This window comes from Artemia franciscana, chromosome 19 (genome assembly GCF_032884065.1).
Source record: "Artemia franciscana chromosome 19, ASM3288406v1, whole genome shotgun sequence".
In the NCBI taxonomy this organism is placed as follows: domain Eukaryota; kingdom Metazoa; phylum Arthropoda; class Branchiopoda; order Anostraca; family Artemiidae; genus Artemia; species Artemia franciscana.
The window spans coordinates 4,521,968-4,545,444 of NC_088881.1; the positions used below are offsets into that span (position 1 = coordinate 4,521,968).

General features: G+C 33.8%; 1 protein-coding gene across 3 annotated transcripts in view; it reads left to right on the forward strand.

Moving 5' to 3' along the window:
- LOC136039180 (ADP-ribosylation factor-like protein 8B-A) overlaps nt 1-15,184 on the forward strand; it is a 37,477-nt gene extending 22,293 nt beyond the window's left edge. For all 3 annotated transcript variants that reach the window (XM_065722701.1, XM_065722703.1, XM_065722702.1), the window contains exons 4-5: nt 7,828-7,989; nt 14,916-15,184. In XM_065722701.1, coding sequence (XP_065578773.1) covers nt 7,828-7,989; nt 14,916-15,048 — 295 coding nt within the window. In that variant the 3' untranslated portion in view covers nt 15,049-15,184. The remainder of the gene's footprint in view (nt 1-7,827; nt 7,990-14,915) is intronic.
- The last annotated feature ends 8,293 nt before the right edge of the window (nt 15,185-23,477 follow it).

Sequence of the window (23,477 nt, forward strand, 5' to 3'; positions counted from 1 at the left end):
TGTCGACTGACGTCATGAAGTTAGTTGTCGTCATTTTTGCTATGACGGTGACGTCATTAAAGATATTTAAGACATATATGTTCACGTAGAAATCTATTAATGTTTAAGTTTAAAATGACTGATGAACTTACAATGGCAAAAGCCGATGAAGTTGCTCAAAGAGTCTATGCCAAAAAACTTGCTGCTGATAGAGAAAGTCAGAAAAGAAAGCGTGCCGAGGAATCAAAAGAACAGCAAGGAAACAGGCTTGAGGCTAAAGAACGCAAAACCGCGCAGTTAGATGAAGATCCACCTGGACAGCGAGAGTCAAAACATATCAAAACTGAAAATGATAGCGATGATGATTGGGTTTGGGATTTTGACTTGGATAAGGTCATCAATGCCTACCAGATTTTAGTTAAAAAAACAAAGGTTCGGCGATATGTATTTCATAGTGAAGCTGAAAAATAAAGAAGAAAAAGAAAACTGAAAAAAGAAAAAATGTAAAAAACTAAAAAATACTAAAAAGAAAAAACACTCAAAGAGAAATTACAGACCGGGACACAAATGACGACCGGGACAGAGGGAATATAAATAACGACCGGGACACTCAAAGAGAAATTACAGACTGGGATACCGGGACACAAATGACGACCGGGACACAGGGAATATAAATGACGACCAGGACACAGGTATTTAAGAATATCATTCAAAGACAAATTTTTAATTGTAAGAAGACCGTTGAAAGAGAAATTTCTAATTGTAAAATGACTGAAGAACCTACAATGGCAACACCCGAGGAAGCTGCTCAAAACGAATGTATTCAAGCCGAAGTAGCTGAGCTGGTAAAGCGTTATGTTTCAGGTTCTAGGTCCGAGAGGCTCCAGGTTTGAACCTTGGCTTTAGCATCAATACAAAAGAAGAAAAAAACTAAAAAAGGTAAAAACTACAAAAAAAAACTAAAAAGAAAATATATATATCTCTATATATAAGAATAAGTTGTCTGTCTGTGTGTCTGTCAGGTGACGTCATGTTTCTGTGTCGACTGACGTCATGAAGTTAGTTGTCGTCATTTTTGTTATGACGGTGACGTCATTAATGGTATTTAAGACATGCGTTCACGGAAAAATGTTTAATTGTAAAATGACTGAAGAACCTACAATGGCAACAGCCGAGGAAGCTGCTCAAAGAGTCTATGCCAAAAAACTTGCTGCTGATAGAGAAAGTAAGAAAAGAAAGCGTGCCGAGGAATCACAAGAACAGCAAGAAAACAGGCTTGCAGCTGATAGAGAAAGTAAGAAAAGAAAGCGTGCCGAGGAATCACAAGAACAGCAAGAAAACAGGCTTGCGGCTAAAGAACGCAAAACCGCGCAGTTAGATGAAAATCCACCTGGAAAACGAGAGTCAAAACATATCAAAACTGAAAATGATAGCGATGATGATTGGGTTTGGGATTTTGACTTGGATAAGGTCATCAATGCCTACCAGATTTAAGTTAAAAAACAAAGGTTCGGCGATATGTACTTCATAGTGACGCTGAAAAATAAAGAAGAAAAAAAACTGAAAAAATGTAAAAAACTAAAAAAAAAAACTAAAAAGATAAATTACAGACCGGGACACAAATGACGACCGACACAGAGGGAATATAAATGACGACCGGGAACCTCAAAGAAAAATTACAGACTGGGGCACCCGGACACAAATCACGACCGGGAATATAAATAACGACCGGGACGCAGGGACACAACTACAACGGGGACGCCGGGGGCACAGGCGGGATATATAATTGACGACTGAGACACAGGGATTGTTTGAATAGAAATTACAGACCGGGACACAAATGACGACCGGGACACTGGGACACAGGGAATATAAATGACGACCGGGACACTCAAAGAGAAATTACAAACTGGGACACCAGGACACAAATGACGACCGGGACACAGGGAATATAAATGCTATTTATATGCACAGACAATGGGACAGCGAAGAATGTTGTATATTCGCATGTTTTACGTAGTTAAAAATATATATTTATATCTATCTCTATTCACAGGTGGGACACAGGGACACAGCTAAAATGGCGCGTAACTAATAAGGCGCGTAACGACTTACGCGCGCGGGGGGGCTTGGGGGGCGCGGAGCGCCCCACCAACTAGGTGTTGGGGTGGCGCGAAGCGCCACCCCAACACCATATAATATATAATATTATATTATATTATTATGGTCTATATATATAAAAATAAGTTGTCTGTGTGTCTGTCGAGTGACGTCATGTTATCATGTCATGTCGTCATGAAGTTAGTTGTCGTCATGTTTGTTATGACGATGACATCATTAAAGGTATTTAAGAAAATCGTTCAAAGACAAATTTTTAATTGTAAGAAGATCGTGGACGGAAAAATGTTTAATTATAAAATGACTGAAGAACCTACAATGGCAACAGCCGAGGAAGCTGCTCAAAGAGTCTATGCCAAAAAACTTGCGGCTGATAGAGAAAGTAAGAAAAGAAAGTGTGCCGAGGAATCACAAGAACAGCAAGAAAACAGGCTTGCGGCTGATAGAAAAAGTAAGAAAAGAAAGCGTGCTGAGGAATCTCAAGAAAGAAATATACTTTCTGAAAGGTCTATAGCTAGTCGGCAAATCAAGAATAGTCATGAACCCAATACGGTATTTCCATCCTAAAACCTGGTCCTGTATATTAGAAGATCTTAGATTGTGGTTAGGGATTTTCTCTGGAGACAATTTGGCTTTATAGTATTATTTAATCTAAGATATTATCATAAAGTAATCATGTCTGCCTTAAAGTATTCAATTCATTTTGTCAAAAAATTTCAGGAAACACCTCTAAACCTTTTGCTGGATGTGGAAAAACTTTCTACTACGAAAAGCAGTAAAAATCTGATGATCATTTGTGACAAAATATATATTTGATGTTCAATGCGTATAGTGTGCATTAACATGCACTATAAACTTATGTACATTTACGTGAAATTTACAAACATGAAGTTATATATCAGGAAAAACGACTAAAGTTATACTAATTTGTGGCAAAATATATTCTGGTTAAATTTCCTGTTCAATGTGTATAACGTGCATTTACATGTACTATAAACTTGTGTACATTTACGTGCAATTTATAATCATGAAATTATATATCAGGAAAGACAATTAAAGCTATACTTATTTGTGGCAAAATATATTCTGGTAAAAATTCAACTTTTCGCGATAAATTCGTGTCCAGTACATACACATACACTGTTTTTTGTTGGGGGGGGGGGGTATAAGAAAAAAGATTATTTTGTAACTTGCATAAGAGGAGCAAAAAAAAACGAGAAAATTTGGTATTTCGGAAGGGATCGGACCCTATCCCCTTCTGTCTACGTCCAGTGTACTGTGCGACGTGTGCGTTGGATTTATTATCATCAAAAGGATTTGAATTGATCAATAGAAATAATTTAGATAAGAGGAAAAGCTCAGCCTCCTTTTGCCTTTTTCTCTTAAGTAATTAACACTTTTGAAGAAGAAAGTAATTAACTCTTAAGCCTCTGACAGCTTTTAATCAAAGCACAAACTTTTTTCGTAATATTTACTATGGAAACTTGAAAGCTTACCACTGACGCTAAATAGAAAGTGTAATTTTCTAAATTACAGTAATATTAATAAAATAAACTAATTTTCTAAATTAAAAAAATTCATGCTTTATAGGTTAAAAACCTAAATAAATATTTGAAAGTGCAACCAATACATCAAAAAGAATTTGGCTTTTGAATGCTCTAGTTCCTGTTTCGTGCTGAAAAACAGGGGAATCAGAAAGCAAAATTGAATTTTAATTTCAAAAAAAAACGGTAAACAACAAAACAAAGACGGTGCTTGTCTGTAATAGCGCCGACCTCTCAAGTTGTTCATCCATTGACGCGCTGTAGAACGACGGAAAAACAGGAAAATGAAGAAGCAAAATTTAATTTTAAGTTTAAAAAACGGTAAACAATAAAACAAAACACGGTACTTGTCTGTAATAGCGCCGACCTCTCAAGTTGTTCATCCATTGACGCGCTGTAGAACGACGGAAAACAGGAAAATGGAGAAACAAAATTTAATTTTAAGTTTAAAAAACGGTAAACAATAAAACAAAACACGGTACTTGTCTGTTAGTGCTGAGTACTCAAGTTGTTTATCCATTGACGCACTATTGAACCAGTTTCTTTGTTTAGTTTCTTTCAGCTTAATCTGAGACAAGACAAAGAAAAGCGACAGAATAAATGAGAAATTTATAATTTGGGCTACATATTTACACATTAGAGGGAGAGGGGTAAAGTATTTGGACAGTGTTAAGTTAGAAAACAATTCTTGCTGCATAATATGCTTAATAATTGTACCTAACATATTAGGCATTCAGACCCGCTATACTTAACAGCCCCCCCCCCTCTAATGTGCAAATATATTGCCCAAACTTGTTACTAGTGTTATATTTTTATTGTACTTAGGTATATTTCATTGGATTCACCTAACTTCACTTCTTGAGAGGTCGGCATTATAACAGACAAGTACCCAAAAGACTCACATCTAAACCCTACTTCTATGGCAATAAGTTCAAAAACTTGCTGAGAATCTCTGTTTATCAGAGTTGCATCATATCAGCACATAATAGATGAAATACATTCATATAAAAATAATTCCTGTGATATATGTCCTGATATGTGTCCTCGATCAAAATGAGCTCCTCAGTCTCATATTTTAATGTATGATGAATGGTCACAATAACCATGTCCACTATTTTATCTGTCGCCACTTTGTTTTTCCCGTTTGTTGTGTTTATTTGAGTTCTATTCCTTTTTTAATCTAGTCGTTTCTTCAATTGTAAAATATTCCTTTTTGGTATTTAATTGACATTTTGATTTCAATTGACTTTATTTTTAACAGCATTTGACTTAGAATACGAATTGCACCATTTTCTTTTCTTTTTCTTTAGCCTGTTATAGTTGTTTTTCATAGTGTATTATCATTTTATCCCTCCCCCTTCTTTTTTTATTTATTTATTTTAATGATTTGTGTTAAATTTTTGTGACAGTTTCTACGTTTTACTGACATTTTTAACTTTTTTCTTGCTGTATCTGTTGTTTTGATTTCTTTTACGTGACATACAAAGCGAATTTGACTCTAATAGAGATTGTGACAGCCTTAGAAAATAAATAAATATAAGATAAAAATAAAACGTGAATAAAAAGATAAGATCATGTTATCTTTAATGCATCATATGTAATACATTCGTGCCGATATCTATATTAATATTCCACCTCATCGGAACTATATATTTTTCGAAATATATTCTAAAAAAAAAAAAATTCTCTTTTTAGTGCTTATTTGGCTTGTTTAACTCTGTGATTTTATCTTTTGTTATTAGCGGATGATAAAAAAAATATTCAAAACAATTTAGTTGTCCTGATGCTGTTCATTGATATTGTACAGTTTTATATTCAGGGCATATATGCAGGACAATTTAGTTGTCCTGATGCGTTGAATCTGATGCGGTTCATTGATATTGTACCGTTTTATATTCAGGACAATTTAGTTGTCCTGATCCGTTGAATCTGATGTTGTTCATTGGTATTGTACAGTTTTATATTCAGGACAATTTAGTTGTCTTGATGCGTTGAATCTGATGCTGTTCATTGATATTGTACAGTTTTATTACATAGAAAATACTTGGCTGTCCTCTTGCCAAATCTAATATTTACACGAAAAGATAGATTTTGAATTAAGATTCAACCTGTCCTAATCCCAACACCGCGAATTCAGTGTTGTAGTCAGAATTTTTTCAAACTTTACTGCAATTAGATCTAGGCTCTGTGGGAAAAACAATTTTCACGAGTTTTCTACATCATTATTTGGTAATTACGTCTGTCAGAAAATTAAATAGTAAAGATAGGAAAAAACGAACTTACAGAAAAACTTAGTGGAAATAAATCGGTGTCCTCATGGAATGTTTCTCTCCTCCAAAAACGAAATGTTTTTTGAAAAATCGAAAAAATATTTTGTGATTTTCTCCAAAAACTTGAAAATATACATGTTAGGTTTTGGCCGAGGGCAGCCAACCTTTTCATCTTGCTTTTATCTTTGGTTTTTGTTTTTTATATAAGCTTTGTTTATACAGGAGAAATTGCACAGATCTGTGATTCTGGGATCTGTGCACATTTCTGCGATTTATTAATATCCTGTTGTGGTCTTGCGATTATTTATTATAATTATTTTAGAATATTATAAGATTTTTCTGAAATATCTTTAGAATTATAGAATACTATTATATAACATTTTAGTATTGTTTATAGTATAATTATAGAATATTATGATGATTTATTACTATCTTGTTTTTTCCACAACGCAGAAATGTTTCGCTTGTCGTTCATAAGCGAAAAAACTAGACGTTTTTAAAAATACCTAAATATTTTCTATAGGCTACTAAACTCTGTGTCTAATCTCTAATGGTAGCACAAAGTCTCTATGTAAATTAACACTAATATTGAAAAGACAGGAAGGCGTTCTGATTTCCAGTTACCAGTTCTGATTTCCAGTTCTGATTTTCGTAACTTGTTTCTATTTTTTTAAATACAAACTTACAGGAGGTGAGGAGCCTGGGGCTCTTTCAAAATGTATTTATAATTTTAGTTCTAAATTTATTTTATTTATGGGCTTTTGTGTAATTTGTTTTCTTTTTATTTGTTTTGTATTGTACTTCTCTGATGACAGGTGTTGCATATATAGCTGAAATATTCGTATTCGTTTAATTGAATAGCTATCGTAGCACTCAAAAATGAACGCTAAATTACGCTACTTTTACAATCACACAGGTTAGATACACTTACGAAATATGGTGCAACTTTCAATTCACTTGTTAAATGCACTTACGAAATACGGTACAAAGGAATTTGCGAATCTGTTCTTGCAGCACTTGACTGGTTCTAGTTTGTTGTAATGCCTAGTATGTCTGCTGATTGATGTGGATGATGGAAGTATGGATCGGTGCTTCTCGTTTGTTAATAGTGATTTCTCAAATTTCATTATTAGCCTCTGTCTTCGATCGAATAAGGTGAGAAAATTCAAGAGCTCAAGGGCACTTTCGTAGCTGCTGAAATTGGGTCCGAGTTTTATCCTAGTAGCGCGTTTTTGAACATTTTCTAGTTCATCTACCATGTAAGCTGTGTTCTGAGTTTGGGGACCCCAAACGGGACAGCAATACTCGAGGAAAGGCCTGATGTAGGTTGTAAACGCCAGCAGGAGCTGACGATCAGAGAAGCATAACCTGCGCATACTTGTTAAACTCTGGATTGAGTAGTGACCTTTGTGCACAATATTATCTACATGCAGCTTAAACGAGCAGTCACTTGTAAATGTTACGCCTAGGATTGTTGCAGAGGAAACAGTTGGAAACAGAGCATCTGGGATAGTGATATCTCGCTTGAGTGGATTAAATCTTCGATTAGGTTCTATTTACTGTCATCACAAATTTTCTTGTTATCTTCTCTTGTTTTGTATTCTAAGTCTTGTAATTTTGGTACTATATAGTAATATTAGTACTATTTAGTAATATTAGTACTATTTAGTAATATTATACTATTTAGTAATATTTGATGCTATTGTTTGCAGATATATGGTTGATGCAGCAGATGGTTGATACATGGTAGATACATGTATTTACTGTCATCACAAATTTTCTTGTTATCTTCTCTTGTTTTGTATTCTAAGTCTTGTAATTTTGGTACTATATAGTAATATTAGTACTATTTAGTAATATTAGTACTATTTAGTAATATTATACTATTTAGTAATATTTGATGCTATTGTTTGCAGATATATGGTTGATGCAGCAGATCATGACAAGATAGAAGCTTCGAGAAATGAGCTTCATCAGCTGTTAGAGAAACCTCAGCTCAGTGGAATACCGGTGCTTGTTCTTGGTAACAAAAGAGACCTTCCAAACGCTCTGGACGAACATGGACTCATAGAAAGAATGTAATTTGGCTTTTTGTTACCTGGTCCCTCATTTTCCTTTTTCTATCCTCTTTTTTACTTTTTTTCTGCATTTTTATTATTCTTCCTTTTAATTCGTTTTCTTAAAGTGTTATTTGTAGTATTGAAAGCTCTGTAGTATTGAACGCTCTGGACGAACATGGACTCATAGAAAGAATGTAATTTGGCTTTTTGTTACCTGGTCCCTCATTTTCCTTTTTCTATCCTCTTTTTTACTTTTTTTCTGCATTTTTATTATTCTTCCTTTTAATTCGTTTTCTTAGAGTGTGATTTGTAGTAATGAAAGCTCTGTAGTATTGAACGCTCTGGACGAACATGGACTCATAGAAAGAATGTAATTTGGCTTTTTGTTACCTGGTCCCTCATTTTCCTTTTTCTATCCTCTTTTTACTTTTTTTCTGCATTTTTATTATTCTTCCTTTTAATTCGTTTTCTTAAAGTATTATTTGTAGTATTGAAAGCTCTGTAGTATTGAACGCTCTGGACGAACATGGACTCATAGAAAAAATGTAATTTGGCTTTTTGTTACCTGGTCCCTCATTTTCCTTTTTCTATCCTCTTTTTACTTTTTTTCTGCATTTTTATTATTCTTCCTTTTAATTTGTTTTCTTAAAGTGTTATTTGTAGTATTGAAAGCTCTGTAGTATTGAACGCTCTGGACGAACATGGACTCATAGAAAGAATGTAATTTGGCTTTTTGTTACCTGGTCCCTCATTTTCCTTTTTCTATCCTCTTTTTTATTTTTTTTCTGCATTTTTATTATTCTTCCTTTTAATTCGTTTTCTTAAAGTGTTATTTGTAGTATTGAAAGCTCTGTAGTATTGAACGCTCTGGACGAACATGTACTCATAGAAAGAATGTAATTTGGCTTTTTGTTACCTGGTCCCTCATTTTCCTTTTTCTATCCTCTTTTTTACTTTTTTTCTGCATTTTTATTATTCTTCCTTTTAATTCGTTTTCTTAAAGTGTGATTTGTAGTAATGAAAGTAAGTATTGAAAATGTAGCATTGAGATGTATACTGAGAGCCTTTGTGGGAGTCTAAGCTTTAAATAAGCTTTTAATAAATTAAGCTTTGAGAATAATAATATCTTCAAACAATATTTTAACTTTACTTTCGAAACGAGTTGGCAAAACTTTTACAGTAAATTAGAAATTGCTTTATTCTAAGTCCAGGAACAAAAGCCCTATTGCCCACAATACAAAGCCTAACACCTCAAACAAAGCTTCACTCTATACCTCAGATCAAACAATAACCTCAAAATGATAAGTCTCAAACAAACTTTTTATTCCTAGTTTATCATTGATTCACCCTGTTCTATAATGCGCCAATGACGCATCAACCGGTTCTATAATGTGCCAACGAATGAACAACTTGAGTGGTAGGGGCTAAATCATAAAGTACCAAATTATCATCTTTGCTTTACTAAAAATTTGATATGCTATCCATAATACAAAGCCTAAACTACTCAAACAAAGCTACACTCTATACCTCAGAATCAAACAATAACCTCAAAATGGAAAGGCGTGAACAAGAACAACATGAACAAAATGGAAAGGCATGAACAAGAACAACTTGAAGAACAACATGAACAAGAACAACATGAACAAAATGGAAAGGCATGAACATGAACAACTTGAGGGGTAGGGGCTAAATCATACAAGTACCAAATTATCATCTTAGCTTTACTCAAAATTTGATATGCTATCAAAAAGCTAATACTATCAAAAGCGGATACTGCCAAAAAGGTAATTAACTAAACGGACAATTGCACAAAGCTCAAGATTCATGGGCGATTAAACGCAAAATACGTTCACATAAAAGTACGTGAACGTAAAAGTTTTACGTAAACGTAAAAGTATCTTCCTGCCCAAAACCAAAGAATGTGTACAGGTGTGTGTTCAGTGGGACTTTGGTCCATCCAAACACATGAAAAGAGGGGGGGGATTAATTGGGACTTCTGTTCGGTAGTAGAGAAGTTTCTGCATTTGAGAGGTTACAGCACCATTATCTACTTCCAATGACGTTGATTGAAAATATTTTCATAACTGAATGATACTTTATTTACGAATAAACTTTCACGACGTTAAACTGCCAGATTTTTTGTTTTGTTCAGGTAGGTTATAACTAGTAGTTGTTGAAACGATGGCAAAGATGCAGATTATTCCCGATGTTAGTGCAATAGAGTAGCATGTCGGGCTGCCAAGGTTGAGAGGCAGAATTTCTTAAGGAGGAGAATGAGGAGGCACCTTTGCTCCGACCGTAAATAATTCTCGGGCCTGTCTTCCGGATAAAAAAGATTCAGTTCTGCGTCAGTTGGAGTCGTGGCAGTGGTACATTTCATCCTTCTGAGAAATCTAGGCTTTGCGGTAGGTTATTCTTAAGATTTTATTAACAAACGGATTCAGTTTCAGTTCAAGGATTAGCAATGGCGCTTTACATCATATTGTGGCTTATAGCTTAGACTTTGTTTTCGCAATGTTTTCGGTGTGGATAAGCTCAGAGTCAGTTTAAGGCTTGACCATTGCCACTTATGATTTTTCAAAAATCTTGGGCTCAGCGTTTATGGTGGCTTATTGCTTGAACTGGATTAACGTATACTAATTCTGGGATTTAATTGAATAGGTGATTGGAATGATTATTTAGATTTAAATGGGATTTTTCATGTGTTGGTTGAAAAGTCTCTGAATTCGAGAGGTCACAGGACCACTTTCAGTGACGCTGGGTGTTAGCAGTTAGCCCCATATGATAGCTGCACTCCCCATATGATAGCCCCATATGCTGCACCCCTTGGTGCAGCATATGATAGCTGCAAGAGTTTTCTGAAATGCTAAAGCCTCTCATGCTCAAGCCTCTCTCGTTCAAATCACCGAAATTTTAGAACAGGTATAATAGATTGCTATTGATCTTTTTATCAAACAAAAGTCATATGAAATTTACCGACGTAAATAATTTTTAGAGAATGTAAAGCTAAGGAACTGAAAGCGCTCTCTGTGGAACTCCACTGGAATCTGATGAATAAACATGCAACATAATATGTTGGCTCCTAACAGACAGAAAACTTCACCAACTGAAAAGCATTTTCATTGATTTAACATAGAGGAAGCTTAGATAGAAGGAACTCTAGCTAACTATATCAAAAATCTTCATTAAACCTTTACATAGAAATAAATCTAATACTTTTGTTATAATTGTCCAGGCCATTGTGAATAATATCAGTCTGGTAGCTCAGTCCTTGCTCTGCCTTCTTTTTCTTTCTGAAACTAAACTGGATATCACTTATTAATGCGGGGTTTTCCAAGAGTTTATTCATCATAATCAAAAAAGCTTCTCTACTAGTATCGACGTGCTAGTATTAATGAAATTCAAAGAATATATTTAGTTTTTATTATGAATTTATTCGCCAGCCAAGATAGGAAAATTTGCTGCTATTCAATATCGTTTAAATATTGTCTGAACTTGAAGTGGTCCCTGTGGAACTCCTAAATTTGTATTCCGAAATTTGATTAATAATGAAGCAGCAGAACATATGGCTCCTATAAGATAGAAAACTTCTTCGGCTCCCATATACAGGAAGCTTACATAAAAGAAAGTTATGATTAACCACATCAAAAGCCGTCATAAAATTTACTTATAATGATTGTCCAGGTTATTGTTATTAATAACAGTCAGATAGATCAGTGTGTGCTTTGCTTTCTTTTTCCCTGTAACTAAAATGGATATCATTTTTTAATTTGTAATTTTTTAACTTTCTTTTTAGAATAAGCTAATATGTTCTATTGTGTGGTCATTCACCAAACTATGATTATACATCATTTAGCATTCCACAGGGATCACCTATAGTATAGAATAGAATATAATGTATTTATTCACTACAATAGCCGGAGCTAGCATTAGCATGTCATGACAAAAATAATTTATACCTTCAAAAACACTCACAGGAAAATTTAAACAAACATTATATTATCGAACACACATTAATCAAACATTAAATATTAGTCGCGTCAAATTTATTAAAATGACGAGTAAAATATGGAACAAACAATTTGCGATATCTCTCAGTACTATAGGCTGAGCAAGTCAGTAACTGTGGACAATTCTTTTTTATTTGTCGGAGTCTAGTAACTGGTCCTTCAGTTGGGGGGCTCTCAAGGTTGGGTAGTAGACGACAATGAGTTGGGGAATTCTAACAATTTAGTCCAAATCTATATGTTAAGCCATGTCTACGACTATCAAGTGAGTCCAAACTGAGTTGTTTCAGCGCCTCCTCGTAAGTTGAGCAGTTTTTCCCAAGTATAATTTTTACAGCTCTTTTTTGTATCGTCTCAAGTCTATCTGTTTGATCTTTTGTCAATCCCGGATGCCAAGCAGGGCATGCATACTCAAGAGAAGGTCTAACATAGCTGCAGTATACAGACTTTAAAACCTCAGTTGGTGTACCAAATCTTTTTAGGTTGGAAAATGAATGTAAAAGCGAGGCGCCTTTTTTAGTCAGATAGTCAACTTGCGAATTCCATCTTAAATCATCGTCCAAAAGAATCCCAAGTATTTTAACAGTTTTCTTTGTTGGCAGTATGGAATTATGAGAAGAGTGGCTGTTACCCTTTAGGAAGGAAAATGTCATATAAGAGCTCTTAGTTTCACTGATAGTCAGTTTTACCTTTCCTAATTCAGCTTTTAGATCATGATAGATTTTGGTCAAGTCAGACTGTTCAGTAGTCAGAGGGCTTAGTCGCAGTGATAAAACAGTTAAATCATCAGCTAATTTAAAACGCTCACGAATTGTTGTTAAAATACGGTTAAAAACAATAAGAAAAGAAAGCGGGCCTAATTTAGTCCCTTGTGGCGAACCACAAAAAATATCTACAAATTCAGATGGCTCATGATCAGGAAGTTGGACACACTGAGATCTTTCAAAAAGAAAACTAGCGAGCATTCGTACAACGAATGGACGGGCACCCATAGCCTTTGCTTCTTCCACAACTACATTATGATCAAGACTATCAAAAGCCTTAACTTTGTCTGCAAATAATGCATAAGTGCTTAAGGATAGTATCCAACAATGCAACCAAATAATGAACAGTACTATGCCCGGATCTAAATCCAAATTGTTGGTGATCAATATTATCATTTATGTCCTCAAATAAACAATCAAAAATAAAACTTTCAAATACTTTTGAAAGAGCTGGAGTTTTCGAAATCGGCCTCATATCGGTTATATCTTTAGGTGCCTTGCATTTGGGGATTGGTGTTACATACGCCTGTTTAAAAATACATGGGAAAACACCATCAATAAAACACTGGTTAAAAATTGCCGTTAAAGGAGTAGATAAAAGATCAGCACACTCAATAATCAATTTAATTGGTATCTCACTAGGATAACTAGATTTACGAGAATCAAGTGCCTTCAACTTTTTAGCAACTGAACAAATCTCTAGTATAGGGATATTTGAGACTGAATCATTCGGTGGTAATTTTCTTAGTTGCGGATGAATTTTACAAATTGATGCAAAAAAGTCATTAATTTCACTAGGTAACAAGGGTTTACCATTGACATCTCTCACTCCAACTCTGGTTACTTTTTTGCCGATAATGTTCTGAACTAAGTCATAGAACTTCCTTGGGTTGGATTTATATATTTTGCTTATTATTTTAGACCCATACTGCTTACGTGAACATCTTATTTTATATACGATTAAATTTCCTACTCTTTTGAAATCTTTTACGGGTCCAGTTAAATGCAATTCGTTTCTCACTTTTATCAGATTCCGAATCTCTTGAGTAACCCATGGTTTATCATTAGATTTCACAATTTTTTTTTTTTTGTGGGAAAATTTCACAGTATTTTTCGAACAGTTCCTTACAGAATAAACTTGCCATTTTGTCACCGTCAGACAATGAGAGAATATCACGCCAGTCACGATCTGTGAGCCATTTCTTGTAGAGATTTACTAGTTCAGGTGTGAAAGGCCTGTACACCACACTATTTATTTGTCTATTTGGGATAAAATGATTGGGTGTCCAAGCAACACACAGGTGATCACTCAAACCGAATGGGGGTAATGTAACTGGAGTATTATAATATTCAGGACAGTTACTAAAAACGAGATCCAACATACGGTTACCTCTTGTGGGCACATTGACAAAGTGATAGTGAATTGCTTAGCCATTTGGCATCTAAGTCATTAAAGTCACCCCACATTATGATACCAGCATTAGGATACAAGGATCGTACATTGTCAGTGCAATTCTGTAAGTAATTCACAAGGTCTTTACGATAGGGGCCACTTCTCTAAGGGAGTGTGAAAGTCATTGAAAGGTGATGTATTCATAGAAAAATACTTAATTTAAGGTGTTATGTCGAAAATGCGTCGTATAAATGGGGAGATGTGATCATTCCAATAAACAACTTTAAATTCAATTTGCATTTAGGCAATATAAAAGAAGAAAATTTACCAATCAAGACTTTGAGTGAACCATGCTAATGAACTCTCTCAGACAGATCTAGTGAATAAACCGGAAACTATTTCTGACCTGAAAATAATTATTTTGTTCTGTATAAATATGGTTGTTTTAAGTATAATGCTTTAATCGAAATATCCAGATTTTTGTATCTGCTTTCTCTCTAATAAAAGGACTTATCCTCCTTTAAATTTTATTTGTTATTTCCTTTGCTTTTCGTTATCTGTAAATGAGTGACATAGACCTTTTTTGAAAGATTTTTTTGCTCTTGCCTCTTTTTCTTTCTATAACTAATTTGGATATCACTTATGAAATTATTATTTTCTCAGAGTTCATAGATCCTAACACAAAACAGATCTAGTAGAGATTTGTTTTGTGTTATGACCTATGAACTACTAGACATGTCTGTAATATTGATATTAAAAGAATGTATTTAATTTTCTTAGGAATTTATCAGCCATTCAAGATAGAGAAATTTGCTGCTATTCAATATCATGTAAAGAGAAGGACAATATTGACATCACCCTCCAGTGGCTCATTGCGCATTCCAAATCTGGCGGCACAGGAATTGGTCGTTAACGATCTTTTTATTACAACTTTTGATTTTTAATTTTAGGTATTCTTTAATTTTGAGCGTTTGTGATTTGTTGTCTTTTAATAGTTTGACTGCATTTTATTGCCTTATTTTGACGATTTATAAACGGTTATTTGATTATATTTGTCTTTATTTGTTTTGTTTCATTTTCTACGGTTATTATCATTACTTTTTGTCTATTAACCAGGGTTGCCATAGAACTATAAAATCACGAGACAAGTCGTCCAAAAATCTCTGAACTGGGGAAGAAACACGGAAAAAATGCACAAAATATGTTTCTTAAATTTCAGATTTTTTTTTTTTTTCAAACAAAAAAATTAGTATTCCAGTAGTTCAAATCGCTTAAAATGAATTTGGAGGGGGGCTAAAGTGTAACCCTAATAAGCCTCTAACATTATAAGTATTGGAAAGTGCTACAAATTCAGAAAAGGGTTTCCCTTGGCAATGATTTAGTCACTCACTGAGTGGTTTATCATACAAAACGCGTTTTCTTGCAAAAATTTATTTACGGATTTTTCTGTGTCACTGATGCATGTTGGGTAAATACAATATTTTTAATATTTGTAAAATACAATATATAACTGGTGAATTAGCGAAAGACAAATGAAAACAGAACCAATTGAGAAAGTTAAAAGCGTTATTCTCGACCTTGGTTCGCTTTCTATCTGATATTCCTGACCAGCAGTTAAATATTCGCAAGAACACAAAAAGTGTCTAGATTTTAAAGTGAATCCCGGCTACTAATGGAAAGCGTTCCCGGTTAGTTTTTTTTGCGTCAAATTCAAATCACTACGCTCATGGTTTTAAAACCGCTTACAAATTTCACGGTTTGGTATATTTTGTAAATCATTAACTTCATAAAATGAATAGTATTTTTGAAAACTGTACAGAATCATAAATAAGATCAAATTATTCATGCCACTTTATTGAGGTAATTTAACTAGGATCCCCGAAGCGTGGCTGATTTTCAAATGTCTTATTTTTCAGTTAATACTCACGATTTTTACTGACCAGTCTGATAAGTGGTTATTGATAATTTGGTTTACTAACTAGATTTTTACTAGAACTAGAAAATATTTTTACTAACTATATTTTTCTGAGGGTATTTGCACCGAAAAATACTTTTTTTTCCATCGAAAGATTTGAAAAGCGACAACTCCCCTCCCCCTAGATATAGAAATTACCTTTGTCCCCCCCTCCCCACTAAATTTTCGCTAACTGAAGTCACTACTTATAACAGGACAGTAGTTTTTTCTGTCATTAAGATATGGCTAGTTGTCAATGACTCGCTTAAAAATAGCTTTTCTTTTGAATAATAACTTGTTTCTAAGTTGAGAACTTATACTTTAGTTTTGGTCTTATTTTTCAATTGTTTAAACGGAAGGAAATGTTTTACCTAACTGAATCTTATCATTATGATCATAAAGATAAGATTTATGCGTAAACTCGAGAAGAAAAAAAGAAAATAAGAATCAAATAAACCTCCTGCGTCTTTTGAGAATCCAAGCATCTTTTATGCGCAATTGCATACAGCCTTAGTTTGTCTTTAAGACCAGCTAATGTTTAAATAAATAAGAATTGTTTAATGTAATGTAATAATATTATAATTTAGACGTATGTTAAGGCTAATTTTAAATTTTCATAGGCGATTCCCTTCGTCTTTTTTCTTTAACGTATGACTTGAAATTCACACATGTGGTAAAATCAGAAAAAAAAATTCCACGTCCTAAAACTTGGTGCGTTATGACACAGGGTCAAACCTAAATGTTTTTTAAAACCCCCTAGACCAAAGGGCTCCGCGAAAATAAAGAAAAACAAATTGTTAAAGAGAAAAATAACTTGAAAAACCAGTGAGCAACCCTTGTCGACATGAGTTTTGAGTCAAGTACATTCGATTAAAGATTTAGATATTTCTGAAATTAATAAAGCGATTTAATATAAAAAAAAATGATGTTATTATGCTATTTATTCAGTTTAGTTTGATGGGTTTAGTCAAAATAGAGCTAGGTTTTGTCTTTTTTAATATTTAGTCGGTATAGATGTTTGAGCTTCTTAGTTAATTTAGTTTTTCTTTTTTTTATTTATTTATTGTTTCATTATTCATTCATTGGTTATTTATTCGTTTTATCTTCTTTACGGCAACTGTTGACAAACTGTTGGCACGAAATTTCTTGTCATTTTAATTAATACCGAAATTTGATTAATAATAGTATTCAAGTATATTAATGATTAATAATTTTTGATTAGTCGTCATTAATTAATTATTACAGTAATTTAAATAATTTTCAATAATGACTAAAATACCGGGAACATGTGTTATAAAAATATTTTCTTTAGGCTGTTTCAAAATCGAGAATCTTAGGGCAGTACCGCACTTCTGTCAGTTTTGCCACGTAGGTGCCTGAAAATTAATTTCCTATTCAATTATTTGAAAGGGAAGTCTAATGATCAAATTAAAAGTTGAAAAATTCTTCAAGGAAGGTGGTTAGGATGACTTGAGTACCAAGGACATCAAAATAAAAAACTTATTCAGATTCTTTTTTTCAAATTCTGAAGTTATTGGACACTTCTACATTTTAGTAGTTTATTATTTGATGGTATTTCACTTCCATTTTGTTTTTTAGTTCATTATTTAATGGTATTCTACCTCCAATTTGTTTTTTGTTTTATTATTATTATTTGATGGTATGTAACCTCTATTAGTTTGTTATTTGATAGTATTTCACCTTCATTTTGTTTTTTGTTGTTTTTTTTAGTTTATTATTCGATGGTATTTCCTAAGAAATAGAAAGTGGAAAAAGAAAGAAATAGAATAGAAAGAAATGGAAAGTGGAAAGAAATAGAATATGAATAGAAAGTGGAAAAAATCTGCTGTGGTATATTCTGTCCTTGGTATATTATTTCTTCTTGAATGATATTATTATTCCTTGAAAGTAGTGAGAGAACCTCCTGACAATATTGAAGGAGGACCAGGAGGATCGAAGAATTGCAAAAGATGTACTAATAACGGGGAAAGAGCGTATTTATGAAGGGTTTAAATTGTGTCACCTTAAGCCATCTCTCCTTGGCTGTTGCATCCCCCCCCCCTCCCTAATGATATTACAACATAAACTAAAGGTAATGAGTCTAAATGTAAAAGGGGGGAAATGTACTGTAGTATAATCTGTCATTGGTATATTAATTCTTCTTGAATGCTATTATTATTCCTTGAAAGCAGGGGAAGAGAATCGCCTGAAAGTATTGAGGAAGAACGAGGGGAATTGAAAAGTTATCAAAGAAATATTAATAAAGAGAGGAGGGGTTGATATCTAAAGAGTGGTCCAAAATTGCGTCACCTTCAACCATCTCTCCTTTGCAGTTGCCCCCATATCCCAAAGAATAACAATGACTATCAGCTTTTTATTGGATTTTCTGATTTCTATTAGCAGTTTTCTGATTCTATTATTTATTCACCTTTTGTTATGCGTTTATATCATAAGAAGCAACATCATTTTAGATTCAAACATATCCAATGTCTAGGGGGCAGGATCAATAGACTCCCTGGTTAGAATTCAGGGTAAAAAAAAAATATTTTTATGTCCCAGTTCTTTAATTCTAATGGTATGTTACTCTTTGGAATAATCCTTTGGATAAATTGTGACCTATCCGCTCCCCCCCCCCTAATGCTTCCTTGTATGTGGCCAGTTATAATATTTTTCATCATACGGTAATCTATATAAAGTGACCAAAAATTCATATTCAATTTCATTAGCAGAAGTACATTTTAAATTATGCAAATTATTTCTCAGCATTTTTCGTGATATTTTGAATAAATGAACATCTAAAAATTCTAAATAAGAATAGAATATCTGTGTGAAGAACTTTGAAGTTTTCAAAGTCTCTTTGGCAAAATCAATGTGAGGCGTTTGGACCTGTGTACATGACTGTTTCTGAATTCATTTTGATAAATTAACTTTTATAAAATGTAATTGTGTACTAATAAGTCATTTTAAGAGTTTCCTCCTGTTCATGCATAAGAAATTGTAAGCGATATAGGGGCCTTACTCTTTTGCAATTCAAACGCTGTGGACACTTTTGCATTTCCTTGCCTTTTTTCTATTTAAGATGTGTCTAAGAAAATTTCTATGCCCGTTTTGGGACATTGGACTGGTCTCAGTTTGGGAATTTGGAGCCCTTGGTTTGATCCCAGTTGTTGCAGGGGCGATGCAAAGATCTTGGTAGTCAAGTACTTCCGTGAATCCTTGGACTAGACTCTGAATATTTCTAAGCAACGATATTAAATCATGTAATGGTATGATTTAGGTAAATTTTAGCTGAGAGATTTGTGTTTTCTTCGAACTTTTTGGGCAAATTTGAATTTTTAGGCAAAAGTTTGTTGAAAGCTCAGACATAAACCTTTGTGCTGAGCCAAGAAAAATTGAAATAGAAATACTTGAAATTTGTCGAATATTGTAATTTTTTTCTTTGATAATAAATAACAAAGTTTGTGTTAATGCAATTATTTTGCCTACTGCAGTGTCTTTTGGATTTATTTTTATATTCAGATTTATTTCCAAAACATTTACCTTCCATCTAAACGAAAGTTCTCCATCCAACAAAATATGCATCGTTCAATGATTTCCGAAGTAGAAAACGTTCATAAAGCCTGTTTCCTTTTTAAAAGTTTCTAAGTCATAATCCATGGATTACATAATGTATTCAGCTTGTCAAGCATGCTAGGATGTTCGCTGTTTCACAGCCCTTACTTTCTCACAAATATTTTCTCTGGAGAGGGGGGGGGGGTAATAATAAACTTACATTTTACAAATGTGGCTAAATTTATTTCAAAGGGCTTCGGGGTGCCATTTGCAAGTCTTGTGTATGATTAAGACAGAAAATTCGTTTCAGTGGAGAAAGGGTGGGCAGGGTGGTTCTTTTTTTCAATTTCTTACTGTAAAGAACATTAGAAGGCTTAAGAACCAAGAGTGTACTCAGGATTTTTATTTGGGAGGGCTGTATTTTTTTGGAAGAGTTTTACAAAAAATTGCATGGAAAATTTGTTTGCATGCATTTTTTTACGTGTCTATGAGCCGGATAAAAAATTCAGGGTGGGACGGAGGTTTCAAACCTGTTAGTCCCCCCCCCTTGCTTTCTGGATAGGGCCTTGGTAGGAACACAGCCTTCTGGGAATTGTCCCACTCTTAGAGGATGTTTTGTGAAAAAATTATTGTTAATTGTCATGTGTTATTGTTTACTAAATCCCCTCCCCCTAAGATCAGCAGCTTGCTAATTCGTCTACTTTTCTTCTTGGAAAGGGCTCTTCTTACTCCTCCAGTGAAAGTTTTGTTTTGTGTTATTTTTCGACAGTTTAACCGTTTAAATTATTGAGAAATAGACGTATATTAGCAATGATTAGTTACACTGAATACTTGATAATACCTCTTTGTAATAGGTGGGTGATTAAACCAAAATAAACCCAAGTATTGACGCAAAATTTTTAGTAATATAAAAAAAGTTTTGTTTATTTTACGGTCAGGAACTTTGGAAACTAAACGTATCTTTTTGTTCTTTTTAAGCTATGTCATGTGTTTATATGTCCTGTTTTTTTTTGCCTGGTTAATTTCAAATAAATAAGCTTGTCAAAAAAAATCTTTCGTAAAATTTCGTTCGGGATTTTGTGTACTGTAGGATAGGAAAATATTAATAGGAGAATATAAAAATTTTCTTTAAAAAATGGAATTGGCAATCTTTGTAATTTGTAATTGGGATGATAAAGAGATGCAGACAGAGCATCCCCTGAATTTGACGTGGTACCCTTGCTGAGTAAAGGTGAATTCCGTATTTTTTCTACAGTTGTAGGAGTCATCTCGATACCATTTGATAATTTCTCTTACTGAAGAGATAGGCGAAAATTGGGTGCATGAACCCAGAGGTGCCAATTGAGGGGGTACAATTGCTCCTCTTAATTTTCCTCGTCCCCTTATTTTCTCCCTCGCCTGATTTTGAAAAATATCCTTTTTTGGTATTTTCAGTCTGAAAAAGTTTTTTTTTCTAACCCCCTTCCCCTCCCTTGCATTTTAACGAATTGGAGTCCTTCGAAGAATATGGAAAGCCCATGAGATAAAAACAAGAAGAAATCATATTTCAAGTTGAATGTTTTTTCATAAGTTGTTTCTTAGAAAAAGAAAATCGTTCAGTGGTGATACAAAAACGGCTCTTTGCCTAGACTGTGAATGATTCCCCCTAATTTGAAGGACGTTTTTGCTAAAAAATAAAAATTACAATAATAAAATAAATCCTGTTAAATTAGCCAAGATAAGTTTTATTTTGATAAATATTGAATTTTGATAAATCCTATTTAGTAACTAAAATAAGTAATAATAAATGAATAACTTAAAAGCTTTTAGTCTTAAAAAATAAGATTTTTTTAATTTATGAATTTATGTGTTCTTTGGGTCCGTTCGCTTAGTCATCTCCTTGTTTTCTCACTTATAGAAATTACCAGGTGTTTGGACGACTTACTGCTATAATAAAAAATTCAGCTTTTGTTCTTCGTCGTCACCAAGAGTGCCACGCAGAGTTCAGGGGATCCACTATTATTATATCTTACTCTATTCACAAACTGTTAATACCTCCGTGCATATTTATAGAAGACGTTTTTTAAATTTATCTGTTCCACGACAAAAAAAAAACTAGGTTTCATCTTCTTCCTTTGAAGGTTTAGGTTCATTTTATGACACAAAAATATTTTTAGTTTGGTCTATAATTATTTAGCATAATCAAAATTGCGGTAGTGCAATATTATTTTCAAGTTTCAGCGTTCAGTGCTGAACGTAAATTAAAGATTAATGTAAATTTCAAAGGCGGTATAGAATTTTTGAAAAGCTCTTTTATGGCCTGTATTCTGTATGCCACAGAGTATGTCAGAAAATAATCAAAATTTTAGATGTCGTTGTCGCGTCATATCTTGAATGGTAGAACTTAAAGGAAGCTTTATGATCAAGATGGATATGTTGTTGTACATCTGTTCAGGTACATCTGCTCACAAAATGTGGGGGGGGGTGATCTTGATGTTTTTTTCGATTTTTTTAATCAAATGTTTAAAAAGATATTATTCGATGGAAATCTCAAAAGTGAGGTATTTTTGAAAATCAAGGTGTGGACAGTGCGAAAACTCTAGTCCCCTGGCTTCCCTTAATCGGTTGTTTTTTAATATCAGGCTTTTTGTCCTTAAATAAACTTCGAGGTAGAGTAGTGAAGTTCTATGGGTCATTTGCGCTATAAGGTGGTCAAAAGGAATCAGCAGCCAACGGCTGATGAAAACACATGGATAAAGGCTTGGCATCTCCGCCATGATCAAGAAAAAACGTCTCGAGTGGCAAAGCGACGTGATGAGAGTCCCCAAAGAGACACTGACATGCCAGGTACTATTAGCAGCCTTCTTCATGGAAGAAAAACCCGAGTGATCAGTCGAAATCATGGCATAACGTCAGAAAGTCAACCTGTCGAACCTCTTGGGGTTTCTGAAAGAGGTTTCTTGGCATGGTCACAAGTGGGAAACGGTGTGGCTGGAGTTTGTTTAACTACAGATTGAAGAAAAGACTTAATTGAAACATTTGATCTGGCAGCTTCTGGATGCCGAGTTGGGTTGAACAGCCTCTTGTTTCTTCTTAGGTAAGTAAGAAACTAGAAAAATGTCAGATTTGCCTGAGAATGTCCGGGTTCATAATGTTTGCTTTAAACTTTGAAATCCACAGATATTTCATGTATTTCCCACGCTAACATGGGTACAAGGTTAACCTGCCACGTATGGACAACATTACGGAAGGTTCAACCAAGGATCTATCATTCTTATAAGGAAATTTTTGGTGTTAAACCATGTGCATTTGGCATTAAAACTTTTTTAAAGATTTGGTTAATATGATCAAAGACAGTTTAACATGTGGATACAGCTCTTGTGCGAGTTTTCTACAAATTAACCAAGCCTCAAAATGACAAGGTTCATTTGAAAATTTGCTGTTGAACAGGGAGTCCTTTAAGAAAAGAGAGAAGGAACATGTAAATGGCTGGTATTTCGGCCATAAATTTAAATTGAATGTATTTGATAAACTTTACTGGGCCTTTAACCATATGCTACTAAATACAAACATCCGATATTTTAAAGAGACATCGGAAGTTTTTTTAGTAATTGATGTGGGAGGGGGATGTCTAAAACCCAGATAACTCAGTTTTAAGTCTTTCATCTTGTTAATTTTCTCGGAACAACTTTTAGCCAATTTTCCACCTTTCCCTAGATTTTGCGAACCCCCGTCCAGATTCTGAAGCTCAATTTTATCGTGCTTTTGTCAGAATAAATCTGAAAAAGGACAAAATTGTCCCTTCCGTGATATCTTGAAAAATGCAATTTTTCGTTTTTTTATGAAAAAATCCTCTC